General features: G+C 48.0%; 1 protein-coding gene across 11 annotated transcripts in view; it reads left to right on the top strand.

Moving 5' to 3' along the window:
* Nucleotides 1-11,099, top strand: part of SGMS1 (sphingomyelin synthase 1) — a 289,080-nt gene extending 277,981 nt beyond the window's left edge. For all 11 annotated transcript variants that reach the window (XM_047824526.1, XM_047824533.1, XM_047824527.1 and 8 more), the window contains 3 exons: nt 5,603-5,756; nt 8,628-8,794; nt 9,473-11,099. In XM_047824526.1, coding sequence (XP_047680482.1) covers nt 5,603-5,756; nt 8,628-8,794; nt 9,473-9,652 — 501 coding nt within the window. In that variant the 3' untranslated portion in view covers nt 9,653-11,099. The remainder of the gene's footprint in view (nt 1-5,602; nt 5,757-8,627; nt 8,795-9,472) is intronic.
* Nucleotides 11,100-12,846: the final 1,747 nt, after the last annotated feature.

Here is a 12,846-nt window from a genome sequence, read left to right as displayed (position 1 = left end):
TACTAGATTAGTCTGCGTCATTAGGAAGCCTCTCCAGCCTCCTGCTCGCGGTTTCTTCCTGTGCCTTGTTATTGCTTAAGCGATTTGGGCCAGTTTACTTCTTAGCCATTCATCAGATGCTGAAGAAAATTGCTGTATTTTCACTGAAAACTGACTTTTCTGTGTCCCTAAGAGACAATAATTCGCAGAGTGAATTACTACAGCTTTGTAGCATCTACTGAGAAAGTGATTGGTGTGAATGTCCCCCCAAAATATCTCTGCTTTCAGAAATGAGCATTCAACAGTCTCCTGTTGTGGGGGGCGGGGTACTTCTCCAGCGACAGTGGGGTGAGCGCAGTCCATGCTCTTTCCCACCGACTGCAAGTAAGAAACACCCCGCAGAATGTTCGCGGCAGCTTTTTGAGGATGCCGCAGAGGGGGGCAGGCAGATTGGGGAATGAAACTAAAGTAAGCATGAGAGAGAAGACCAGAGTTCCTGTCTTTTCCTCTTATTTAGTCTCTTCCCGTATGTCCTGCCTGCACTCGAAGGCCGCCGAGATCCCACAACTGGAGACTTCCAAGAGAATTCCTCTCTAGCCCAAGGAGCGGGGACTTCTAGAAGTCCCTTTGGGACAGAGACTGGGAGAAATCCTGCCAGCTTCCATTGAAACCCTGCTGACGTGTAGTTTGTACGTTCTACGTGTTCTCTGTGCTTGTTTTTAAAAAAATGCAGTTGATTATGCCAAATATTTTATTTTTTCCTCGATAAGAGACGATGTCTATGATACAGACTTACTACACAGGCATTATAAACTGATTTCGTTCATCATTTATTACGCAGTCGTAGCCCAAGTCAACGCATTTGAATCACTGTGGTGTGAGTCTAACCAGTCGCCTCAGATGGTGGTTCAGTAGGTTTGAGAATCATTTTATAGGGAGTCCTGATGTTGCCAGTACTTGCCGGCCTGGGCTTCGAGTAGCAAGCAAGCAGTTATTTAATAACAATTCCTGGTTAGATTGTTTCCACTCTGTTCCTTTTATACGTAATATCATAGTGGGAGAGTTCTACCTAAAGCGTTCATTCCCATCTGGGATCATTTCTTTGCGGTAGGCTCTGAGACTCCGTGTAAACGAGTCACGGGCGATGCCGTTTGGATTGCCGGTCAATATCGATGATGATTTTTGCAGGAGAATTTTGTCGATTGTCATAATGATGATGCTCCCCAAGTGGTAGGTGAGGAAGTGGAGGGTTAGACTGGTCCGGCCGCCTCGGATCACCCAGCTAAGTGGCAGAGCCCAGTCTGCCCGCCACCCCTCCCGGCTGGCAGGTGCATTCGGTTCACCCCCCTCACCCAGCCGCTGGGCCTGCCCCGCCAGCCCCAGCCCTGCTTCCGCTTCCCTTAGCTTTGCTAACTTGATACGGGAGCAAAGTTTGTATCTGTTTGTTTGGCAGTCTCCATGCCTCCCGCTGGTCATATCCTTTGTCCTCTGATACATTTTGTCTCCCACGTTGGTGTTATTTACTTGGTTCGTATGGTCAGTTTCCGTGAAAAAGCTGTTAGCTGGTTTCTGCTCCGGTTGTTATGCAACATGTCTTTTACTTTGTTTGCTTTTTTTTTTTTTAACATATTTAATATGTGGCCATAGCCATCCACCTTCTTTTCCTGTTTCCCACTAAGCTTGAAGAGACTGCCCCTCCCAGAGGTTTGACAGCCACGGAAAGAGGTTTTTTAAAAGAAAGCTTAGGTGTTTTAAGGGCACTTGGAGGAAATGCAGCATTAATTTTCAGCTATTTTTTTCTCGATGCTGTGTTTACCTGGTAATGTCTCCCTCCTCCCCACGCGTACAGGTTCCCCATGCGTACAGGTTCCCCACAAATATTTTCCTGCTAAAACGGGAGGGCAAATTACAGGGTGGTGGTGCCTGAGAATAGGATTTCTAGTGTAAAAAACACAGTTTTTGGAAAGACAATCTGAAATGGAATAAAATGAAAAGCTACTCAGGCTTTTGTTGCCATAATTTTCCTCTTTATACTATGCATTGTTATGACAGAACTGGACCCAACTTTCCATTTAAATCTTTTGAAAAATTTCTATCGTGTTTATTACATATGTGCAATTAAAAAAAAAAAATGGGCACCTGGGTGCCTCAGTTAAGCATCCGACTTCAGCTCAGGTCATGATCTCACAGTTCATGAGTTTGAGCCCCACATCGGGCTCTGTGCTGACAGCTCAGAGCCTGGAGCCCGCTTCGGATTCTGAGTCTCCCTCTCTCTCTCTGCCCCGCCCTCATACTCTCTCTCTTTTTCCAAAAATAAGTAGACATTTTAAAAATGTTTTTAAACAAAATGGTTCTGTACAACTTTCACAACACACTGTAGCCACCCGTCCCCCTGAACCCTGACCAACTCCAGCCCACGTTCCTAACTGCTTTCAACAATTTTAACTGAAGCTGGTGGTGCTTACCTTCATAGCTTTTTACTTTTCACAGATATGTGTGTGTGTGTGTGTTACCCTGCGGTCTGTAAGGGACACGGCAGTTCTGTTTCTCTGTTTTTCTTTTTTTTTTTTTCTTTTTTTTTTAAATTTTTTTTCTTCAACGTTTATTTATTTTTGGGACAGAGAGAGACAGAGCATGAACGGGGGAGGGGCAGAGAGAGAGGGAGACACAGAATCAGAAAGAGGCTCCAGGCTCCGAGCCGTCAGCCCAGAGCCCAACGCGGGGCTCGAACTCAAGGACCTCGAGATCGTGACCTGGCTGAAGTCGGACGCTTAACCGACTGCGCCACCCAGGCGCCCCAGTTTCTCTGTTTTTCTGATGGAAGTCTTATTATTGACCTCCTATGGGAAGGCTGGAGGGAGGGTCCACGGTGCCCCAGCCCCCACCCCCCCTGGTGGGCGGTCCTGCTTCCTGTCCCCTCTTCCCTGTCCGGGTCTGGATTTCTGTTCTGACTTAACTCCACATTTCGTGTTCACACTATTAGTTTCTAAATGCTCTTCGTAGCCAGCTTGAGTCGTTTCCTATAATGACTCTTGTGCACAACATTTTGTTTCTTAGAGAGTTAGCGAGTGCCTTGCCTTTTGCTTTCTTAGTGTTCTGTGTGCACACTCACCCCCATGTGGTTTCACCTTCCCGCGGATGACCCTCGCACCCGTACCCCCCCCCCCCCCCCGCCCATGGTTCACTGTGCAGGCTCACAGCCCCTCGGCTCTGCCTTCACTGACGACCTAGCAAATCCTGTCTCTTCTTTTTTTCTGCTCTTTCTGCTTTACACAGCGTATACTCTCTAGTTCCCCGAAGAGTATGTAGGTGGTAAGTACTGTGAAATCTTGTGAAAACGGCTTTAGTCGACCCTGTACTGCAGGGTCGCTTAAGAGTATGGCTGGGCATAGGTTGCTGAGTTGAAAATCATTTTCCTACGGAATTTGGAGGCATTTTTCCAAAGCCTTCTGTCTTCCAGGATTGTTTTTGAAAAAGCTGACTCTTGATCCTTTGTATGAAGCTTGTTTGTGTTTTTTTTTTTATAAATACACCATGACTTTAATTTTAATGTTTACTTATTTTTGAGACAGAGAGAGACAGAGTGCAAGTGGAGGGGAGGGGCAGAGAGAGAGGGAGACACAGAATCTGAAGCAGGCTCCAGGCTCCGAGCTGCCAGCACAGAGCCCGACGCGGTGCTCGCACTCACAAACCGTGAGATCATGACCTGAGCCAAAGTTGGCGCTTAACCGACTGAGCCACCCAGGCGCCCGAAGTATGAAGCTTGTTTTTGATTTCTGGAGGCATTAGGGTCTCTTGCTAACCCCCCACTGTGTACCTGAAATCTCGTGGTGCCAAGTCTTGCCGTAGAGGTCTGTTTTCTTGTGGTGACCCTTTGAATTTGGAAATCTGTCTCCTCTGTGCCATGTGTCCAACCTGCCATCCTTGACTGGAAATCTTGATACATTTTCTTAAAGGGAAATTGTAGCAGACCACGTGTTTCCCAAAGCCTGGCATGTTATCAGTGAAATGTTGAAAAGGGTCAGGGTGATTAATTTAATTCTGGTTAAAAGTGACTAGTGTGCTGGCAACCTAAGATACAGACCGTTTGACATAGCAAAGAAAAATGGCAGGGAGTGTGTTGTTTAAGCCTCTGATGACTCCGGCGTGCAGCCCAGACTTGCATCAGAGACGGAGATTTATCCGTGAGATTGTTTCACTCTTACTGAAAAGGAAGAGCACACGGTTCCCCTCACGTGATTTCAGTAGATTGAAGGTACATCCAATCAGTCCCTTGTGTCACTTTGGTCGCCGAAAGTCCCATTTGACCTCCTCAGCCTCCAGCGTCAGCTGGGTCCGTAGAGCCGCTGTCCTGTAAGCTGAGCATGGGGACTTGTCCCAGATATTTTCCCCCAAGTGGCTCCCGTCGTAAACCGCGATCAGTTACTCTTTCTCTATCAGTGTAATTTTAAAAATGGGGCAAGCGTCTGCTGAAACGTGCTCCAGAAAGCGCAAGCAAGGAACGGCTGTGGCCACACGCTTCCTCTCTAGTGAACGTGGACAGCAGCCTTCATGGGGGGGGTTTACGTGTCTTGATGGAAGCTCAAAAAGCCGGAACATTCCCGTGTGCCTCCTCTCCTCAGCACCCACACCAGGCGCTTCTGTGAGCACGTGTGGGGGGCGTTAGTTCTGTTGCTCCCTCCCTGGAGGGACCTCTGTGTCACACCGACTGACCCCTCCCCCTTCAGACTCCAGTGACGAGTGCAGGCTGTCACCTATGTGTCCGATCACTGAGCTGTAAATTAGGGGTTCCCGTGACCCCCCCCAGATTTGGTTAGTTTGCTAACGGTTGTTCCCAAAACTAAGGAAAACATGTAACTTACCAGAGACCCGGCGTATTATAAGAGGATGTAACTTAGGGCAGCCGGACGGAAGGAATGCCCTGGGCGAGGTCTCTGGCAAGGGGCGCACGGCTCCCACGCCCCCCACATCTCTACTTTGTCATCAGCCTGGTCGCTTTCTGAACCTCCACCCTCGTGGATTTTTGTGGAGGCATCGTTATGTAATAAGCAGGATTTTTTTAATGTTTTTATTTATTCTTGAGAGAGAGAGAGACAGAGGCAGAGCGTGAGCAGGGGAGGGGCAGAGAGAGAGGGAGGTACAGAATGTGAAGCAGGGTCCAGGCTCCCAGCTGTCAGCGCAGAGCCCGATGCGGGGCTCGAACTCACAAACCCCGAGATCAGGACCTGAGCAGAAGTCGGACGCTTAACCGATGGAGCCGACCAGGCGCCCCTGTAAGCAGGACTGATGAGTCACTGGCCATCCACCTCAGCCCTCGCCCCTCCCTGGTGGTCGAGCCCTCATGGGGTTGGTTCTCCCGGGTCCAGCCCCGACGCTCCAGGACCTTCCGAGGGTCACCGCCCTAACGAGCTCTCAGGTGCGGGTGAAAGCGGCTGGTTGTGACTAGCCACAGATGCCTTTTGTCTCAGGAAATGGCAGAGGTGGTGCCGAGAGCCACGTCCAGGGCCAGGTGTGCGTTTCTCGGCAGAAGTCAGGGTATCGCAGGGCCTGGCCCTGACCGGAGGAGGGCGCCACAGCACTCCGGGGTGGACCGGTAACGCCTCTCCTCTCTCCTCTCCCACAGCTGTTCGGAGACTGGGAAGCACAAGTGCGGAGGATAATGAAGCTCATTGCCGGTGGCGGCCTGTCCATCACCGGCTCTCACAACATGTGCGGGGACTACCTGTACAGCGGCCACACGGTCATGCTCACGCTCACTTACTTATTTATCAAAGAGTGTAAGTCGAGGACAGCCCTCCGGCAGCGTCCCCACCGCACCCCGACACCGCGGGCCCCCAGCGCGGCAGGGGGCGGGGGGCGGGGTCACCGTTCTTGCCCGGGGGGGGGGGGGGGGGGACGGGGGGGACGGGCGCCTCGTCTCCTCTGGTGTCGGCAGAGCCTTCCGGGCTGCGCTACAGCTGCTGGAAGGAGCCGGGAGGAACGCTCGTGAGCCCAGGCCTGGTGGCACGTGATGTAGACCACGTGTCACCGCCCTGCGCTGCGCGTGGGGGTCAGCGAGGTCTCTGCCCTCATAGAAGCCGGGGGCTCAGGGACACTAAGTGATGCAGGCGCCAAAAGGGAGTCTCCTTTAAAATGTACGTAAGGGCCGCCTGGGGGGCTCAGTCGGTGAAGCATCCGTCTCCTGATTTCCGCTCAGGGCATGACCTCCCGGTTGGTGGGTTCGAGCCCAGCATCAGGCTCTGGGCTGACAGTGCTTGGGATTCTCCCTCTCCCGCTCTCTCTGCCCCTCCCCTGCTCGCTCACCCTCTCTCAAAACACAGAAACTTACAAACAACTACCTAAAATATATTTTTAAGCGTACTTAAAATATTTTATTGCGAAACACACAAAAAATGTTTAAATAAACCCCTGTCTCCTGCTCAGATTTAACAGATGCTGGCATTCACCATATCTGTTTCAGATAACCCTTTGTGAAGCACATACAGCGCTAACATATGATTAAGGCTGTTCATGCCTTGCCTCCCATGTTCCTGTGTCATTTCCATGCATGTCTTGAGTCTTGCCGATGATGGCTTTGTGGTTTCTAAAATTAACATGTGGTATGACGTTGTATATGGTCTTTTGCCCCCTTTTTTCTCTCAGAGGATGTTTGTGAGACATGAGGCTCTCTTTGTGCTGCGGTCCGGAGGGGTCTGGGGGGGTATGCATGGGGCACCTTCTGAGTGAATTCTAACACTTTCTGTCGGTTTGGCCCTTTTGCCGGGGGGGGGGGGGGGGGGGGAGGGGGGAGCGGAGGGGGTTGTCACAGCGTGGGGAGCGCTCCCTGCTGGTTGTACTGTAAAGGCAGTGAAGTCTTATCCTCAAAGGAAGCGTGGCCATGTCGGGACACTTGGAGGACGCGGCTCACAACCTCGGACTTTGAGTCCTGGTGCCATCCCCACCTCTGTGACGGGGAAAGACCTTAACCTCTCTGAGTCTTAGCTTCCTCGTCTTTAGAGCGAGACACTGGCAGCGCTCTATGGCCGAGGGACAGGTTGTAGAAATTAAAACGGGTGTCATGTCCGCACTGTAACACGTGCATGAAGAATGAATGGTAGCTGTAGGGTGTATCAATGCAGATTTTCCTGGGGGTGGGGTACGGTGCCCCCCACCCCTGCCCTGACCACTCCATTTAAAGTCACAAACCTCCCTTCCCCTTCTCGGTTTCTGATCCTGCTTCTCCTGTTCAACTTTATTTTTTCATAGCATTTAACACCTTCTAACACAGTGTAAAATCTCCTTCTTTATTATAATTATTTTTTACTGTGTCTCCTCTGTCCCAGGAAGGGATCTCCCCCAACAAAGGCAGGCTCTTTGCCTGTTTTGTTCGTTGATCTCTATACCCAGAGCATTTCCTGTCCCAGGCACATAGTAGATGTTCAATAAATACTGGTTAAACGAATGACTAGTTCTTTTTTTTTTTATTTTTTTTTAATTGTCTTTATTTTTGAGAGGCAGAGAGAGACAGAGTGTGAGTGGAGGAGGGGCAGAGAGAGAGGGAGACACAGAATCCGAAGCAGGCTCCAGGCTCTGAGCTGTCAGCACAGAGCGTGATGCAGGGCTCAAACTCACGAACCGTGAGATCATGACCTGAGCTGAAGTCAGATGCTCAACCGACTGAGCCACCCAGGCACCCCCAAATGAGGAGTACTTGTATGCTGTAAGAAGCCAGTGAAAGTCTAACCTTTCTTCCCCTGGGTAGGGAGGACGGATCACATTCAAGTGACATTTTTGCATAAAATTTCAGACCCTCTTCAGCCCATTCTTTGAGAATGCAAAGTGGGAAGGCCTGGACAAATAGAGATTATGGTGCTCCCCTCAGGTGGGAGCTTCCAAATCAAGGTACGGACAGGTATTGACCTGACACTACCCTGCCTTTGAATGCACTTGCACCAAAATTCCCAGGCATTTGGATTCTTTCTTATTTCTGTTTGAGAAATGGAATCTGAGACTCTTACAGAGTTTCAGGTCAGTGTTTAGTCACAAAGCTTGGGAAGCAAGTGGGACAGTTGTATCAATTCTAATTGCCTAGTCCGTGTGTAAGGATCTATAGACCAAAAAGTATTGATTTTTGTTTGGAGCATTAACTCCAAATTATTTATAAGTAAGTTGAATTAAATGTCAGTGGACAGGCTTTTTTTTTTTTTTTAATGGAACACGACGCATTATCCTCTTAGTTGTCCTTCTCAACTGCCTTTATATGTGAATCAGGCAGTAGCCAAGTATAAATTACAATTGCTAATAAAGTCACTTCATAAGATAAGCTGCTTCCATTCTTTTTTTTTTTTAACACTTACTTGTTTTTGAGAGACAGAGATAGCGCGCAAACGGGGGAGGGGCGGAGAGCGAGGGAGACACAGAATCCGAAGCAGGCTCCAGGCTCCGAGCTGTCAGCCCAGAGCCCAACACGGGGCTCGAACTCACAGACCGCGACATCGTGACTTGAGCCGAAGTCGGATGCTTCACCGACGGAGCCCCCCAGACACCCCAAGCTGCTTCCATTCTAACCTTGACTACATATAAGCTAAGACCCTTAAATTTGCAGCCCAAATGATCTGTTTTCAGATGGAAAGGTCAGAGTAACCGGTGTGAATCGCTCCTCTTTTCAGATTCCCCTCGACGACTGTGGTGGTACCACTGGATATGCTGGCTCCTCAGCGTGGTTGGGATCTTCTGTATTCTCTTAGCGCATGACCACTACACTGTGGACGTGGTGGTGGCGTATTACATCACCACAAGACTCTTCTGGTGGTACCACACTATGGCCAATCAGCAAGTGAGTTTTCCCCTTGTCTGATTACGGCTTCTCTCAACGCCTGGCCTGGCGGTGCTGGCATGGGGGCGGGGGGACGTGCAGAGAACCCACGGATGTCTTAGGCCTCTCTCCAGGGGGGCTAGGCAACTGGGATTGCGTTGTCTTTCGTGATGCCGAGCCACGTCGCAACAAAAAATGAGCAAGAAATGTGTTAGTACAGTGACGCAGAGATTGCGTCCTTCTAGAACAGGTATCACCGTCCCCTTCCCTGACAAACGCCTTCCAAGCCGGGCCCCCCTGCTGTCTGATTGGCACCCCTCCCCTCTTCTCCTGGCCTGGGCCCCCGAGCAGCCAAACACTTAACTTCCATCGCAGAAGAGTAACGGAGACACTAACTGGGGCGCGTGCACTTACGGACAAGAGATCGAGGAAGCCGCGCGTTCTCCGTGCGCTCCCGGAGTTGGAGTTCTTTGCTCTCCTGCTAGGGGGTGGCCTGGTTAGCACGCGAGTGCAGAGTGGGGGCGTGCGTGCGAAACTGGGGTACGTGGGTGGACACGGGGCCATTCCGGGGTCCTTTGTGAATTGTAATTAGGAAAAGACATCCACTTAAAGTGGAAGATCGTTAGAAAAGTACATATGTTCGTTTGGGGGCCCATGAATTGCTCTCCCTGACCTGGTTTCCTGTCTTTGTCGTCATAGGTGCTCAAAGAAGCTTCCCAGATGAACCTCCTGGCTAGGGTGTGGTGGTATAGGCCATTTCAGTACTTTGAAAAGAATGTCCAAGGAATCGTACCTCGATCTTACCACTGGCCCTTCCCCTGGCCGGTGGTCCACCTCGGGAGGCAGGTGAAATACAGCCGCTTGGTGAACGACACATAACGGCCGCACCAAGCGGGGGACGAGGACCCTTTCCAAGTGCTGAGAACTCCAGTGAGAGCAGACGCCATAAACAGACGATCCCGTTATCTTTCAGCCGTTTCCTTGACTTAACCTATTGAGTTACCTGGTCAGCACTGTGATCTTTTTTTCTCTCCAAAGGACCTGCGTGGGACAACAATAAAGAAAACGTAACCTATCATGCACTGCACACATTTCCTGTTCGTGAGTCCGGGGTTCCGCATAAGCTGCATCACCACGTTCCTTTGTAGACGATGCAACAGCATAAATGTAAGCTTTTCTATCATCAGTTCTGGTCTTTCCAGTCACATCTGGAAAATAAAGCGTATTATTTTCTTGGGAAAACATACTTTTCATATCTCTTGCCCCAAAGATTGGGCTGTAAGCCATTTTCTAGCAAATGTCTCTATGAAGGTTTCTAAGTACCTGAATGGGGTTCGATTCTGAAATCTCTCTACCTGTTGCACCGCTATTCAAATAAAAAATGACAGACACAGAAAGGTGTGGTAACTTGGGGTTTTGTAAAAAGCAGAGAGAGTGTGACAAAAAGTGCAAAAAAAAAAAAGATTCTGTTATAAAGTGATTTTCTAAGTATTTCCTAACTTTATTTTTCAAAATGATGTTACGAAAACCAAATTTCAAGATTTTTACATGTCAGAGAGAAGAGAGTTAAAATTAAAAAAAAAAAAATGCTTCTTGGGAGAGAAATTTGTCTATGTTTCTAGTGCCTTTCTTGTCTTGATTGTATGGTCAGTAGGCAATCTTAAATGTTTTTATTTAAAATAAAATATTCCATGAAAATATAAATGTATGTATACACTACTAAATTTTGCATTTATAGCTAAATTAAATCTGAAGACTGCTTATGGTTTTTAAATTGCTATGAATTAACGAATGGGGGAGTTAATTAGAAATTCAGAGCCCTGTTCCCATATTGTGAGCAGGTGGCAATGACATGTACCACTTAAATTATTTTATCATCTATTTGGTGGTTCGATTTTAACTATACAGTGAAAACAGCCATGAATACTTTGTTTTTAAAAAGAGAGTTTTGAAAATGATCACTTAACTAAAACTTGAAAGCTATAAATTAGTTATCCATACTCTGATGACAATTTTGTTGGTGAACAACAAAACAGAGATCTATTTCTTTAAAATATATTTGTGCAGAAACTGCATGTATCTCTAAGTTTTACTCCTAACAGAAGTATGTTTGGGGAAGTATTCTATTCCATACTTGCCAATGTGGAGAACAAAATAGTTTTTTAAGAATGAAGAAGTATATATATCCATTCTGTATTTTACTTGCAGCAGAATTATCTTCCGTAGGGTTTTTTTTTTTCCTGTGTATTCCCAAGGTGATATTTGTATTGTAAAACAATAACGGTGAAGGAAATAAAAAGGCTTTTAAAATTTTGTTTGTTTTAAATATTTGTAAAGTTATTATTATTCCAGAGAGTATACTGATATCTTAACAGCTTACCTAGACCATAAATTAATCAAAATGCACTTTTTAATAAAACCTGATACTTAAAACATAAATGGCTGTTACTCCTGATGTGTTCACATGCTTCCCAGAGGTCGTAAACGAAGTCATTAAAAGCAAGGTAAAAACCTGAGTTGTGGATGTCTTCCCAGAGTTTGAGACAGGGCCTACGGCGATCATGTTTCTTTCCCCTTGAGATTTCCTAAAATGTGTGTGTGGGGGGGGGGGGGGGGGGGGGGTTGGTTTTTTGGGTTTTTTTCAAAAGTACACCAAAAGAATCACACAGGTAAGTTAATTTCAAAATGCAGACAGACCACCTTGCCACAGATGTAAAACTGTGATGGTGTCCCGCCTGGGGCTCCGGCCGTGTGTCTCACTCGGAGGACCAGAATCCTGGGATGGGTTTCTAGCACAGCCTCTCCCGCGCTTGGACTCTTGGGCGAGTGTTGCGAATCGAAAGGGAAAGCACCTTGAGTAATGAAAACGCGTCACTGGCACATGCTAAACATTGGATCTTTTTTCCTAAGTCAAAGCAGTTTTATTAAAAAAAAAAAAAAAAAGATTATCACAGGTTTGCATACTACATAGGTACTAAGAAATTCATTCACTAATTTCTCTTCATGCCCGACGGCACCGGTTCGTGAATGGACATACTGTGTGGCTCCCGGGTCTGAAGATCCCAGGAAGGATAGGGAAACCTTGTGTTGTGCAGAATTGCAGTACACTGGGTGGGGTCTGCCTGAATGAGGACATGTGCCTTTCTGTCCTTTCGTTTGGTAAGACAGTACCTCCTAAGGACAGTAGCTTCTTTACTTGGCTCTTGTATGAGCTGGGCATTCTTTACACGCGCTATCTTGTTAATGGCCACACAGCCACAGGGTTAATGATTACCCCATCTTGTGGGAGGCGACTCAGAGAAGTTGAATAAACCTCCCAAGGTCATGCAGCCGGTAAGTGGTGAAACTCTGATTGGAGTGCAGGTCTCCACCCCTCCTCACCACCCTGCACGCCCCCAAATGCTGTGAGTGTTTGTAAATTCTTCCGCAGGAGTCAGCGGTGGGAGACATCGGTGCCCGTGGCAGTAAGGCCAAGTAGAATGGCTCTTCGTACAAACTGAGTGCCAGGAAATCCACATCATGAGGTATGAGAGACTAATTTTGCCAGTTTCCTAGTTGCTAAATGTTTCATTTGTCTCCCCAGCAAATACCTAAATTGATCAACGTGATAAAGATCTCAAAAACTTAATAAACATCACATAAAACGAGAATACCTCCTTGCTTTAATTTGACTGCCATTGTACAAAAAGTCAACCAGGTGTTGAGGTAACCTTCGGGAAGTAGAATGTGCTACCTGGGGCCCGTGTTACTGATGTCCTTTATTTTTCTCTCCCTTTGGTCCGGAAACTTACCCTGAACAAACCCAGACTTGAAATTGTGCCTGTCAGCGCCTTAGGGTTCTTACGTGTCTTCTGGTTCAGGTTACAAGAAAATTAAGCGAGTCCTGCTGGGTCCAGACTCTGGCTCTCAGAGGTCAGAGGTGGGCATGGTCCTCGAGACACAGGCTGAGTGAGGGGACGTTGCCCGAAGCTGGACAAGGGAGGAACAGGATTGGGGCATCGCCCAGCTTACTATTGGTGAAGATACGGAGTGTGGGTTTATCACGCGAGTTAACGCGTGCTGCATGTGTGAGG

This window comes from Prionailurus viverrinus, chromosome D2 (assembly GCF_022837055.1).
Source record: "Prionailurus viverrinus isolate Anna chromosome D2, UM_Priviv_1.0, whole genome shotgun sequence".
NCBI lineage: Eukaryota > Metazoa > Chordata > Mammalia > Carnivora > Felidae > Prionailurus > Prionailurus viverrinus.
The sequence above is the reverse complement of the archived record's forward strand: the minus strand, read 5'-3'. Positions and strand labels throughout refer to the sequence as shown.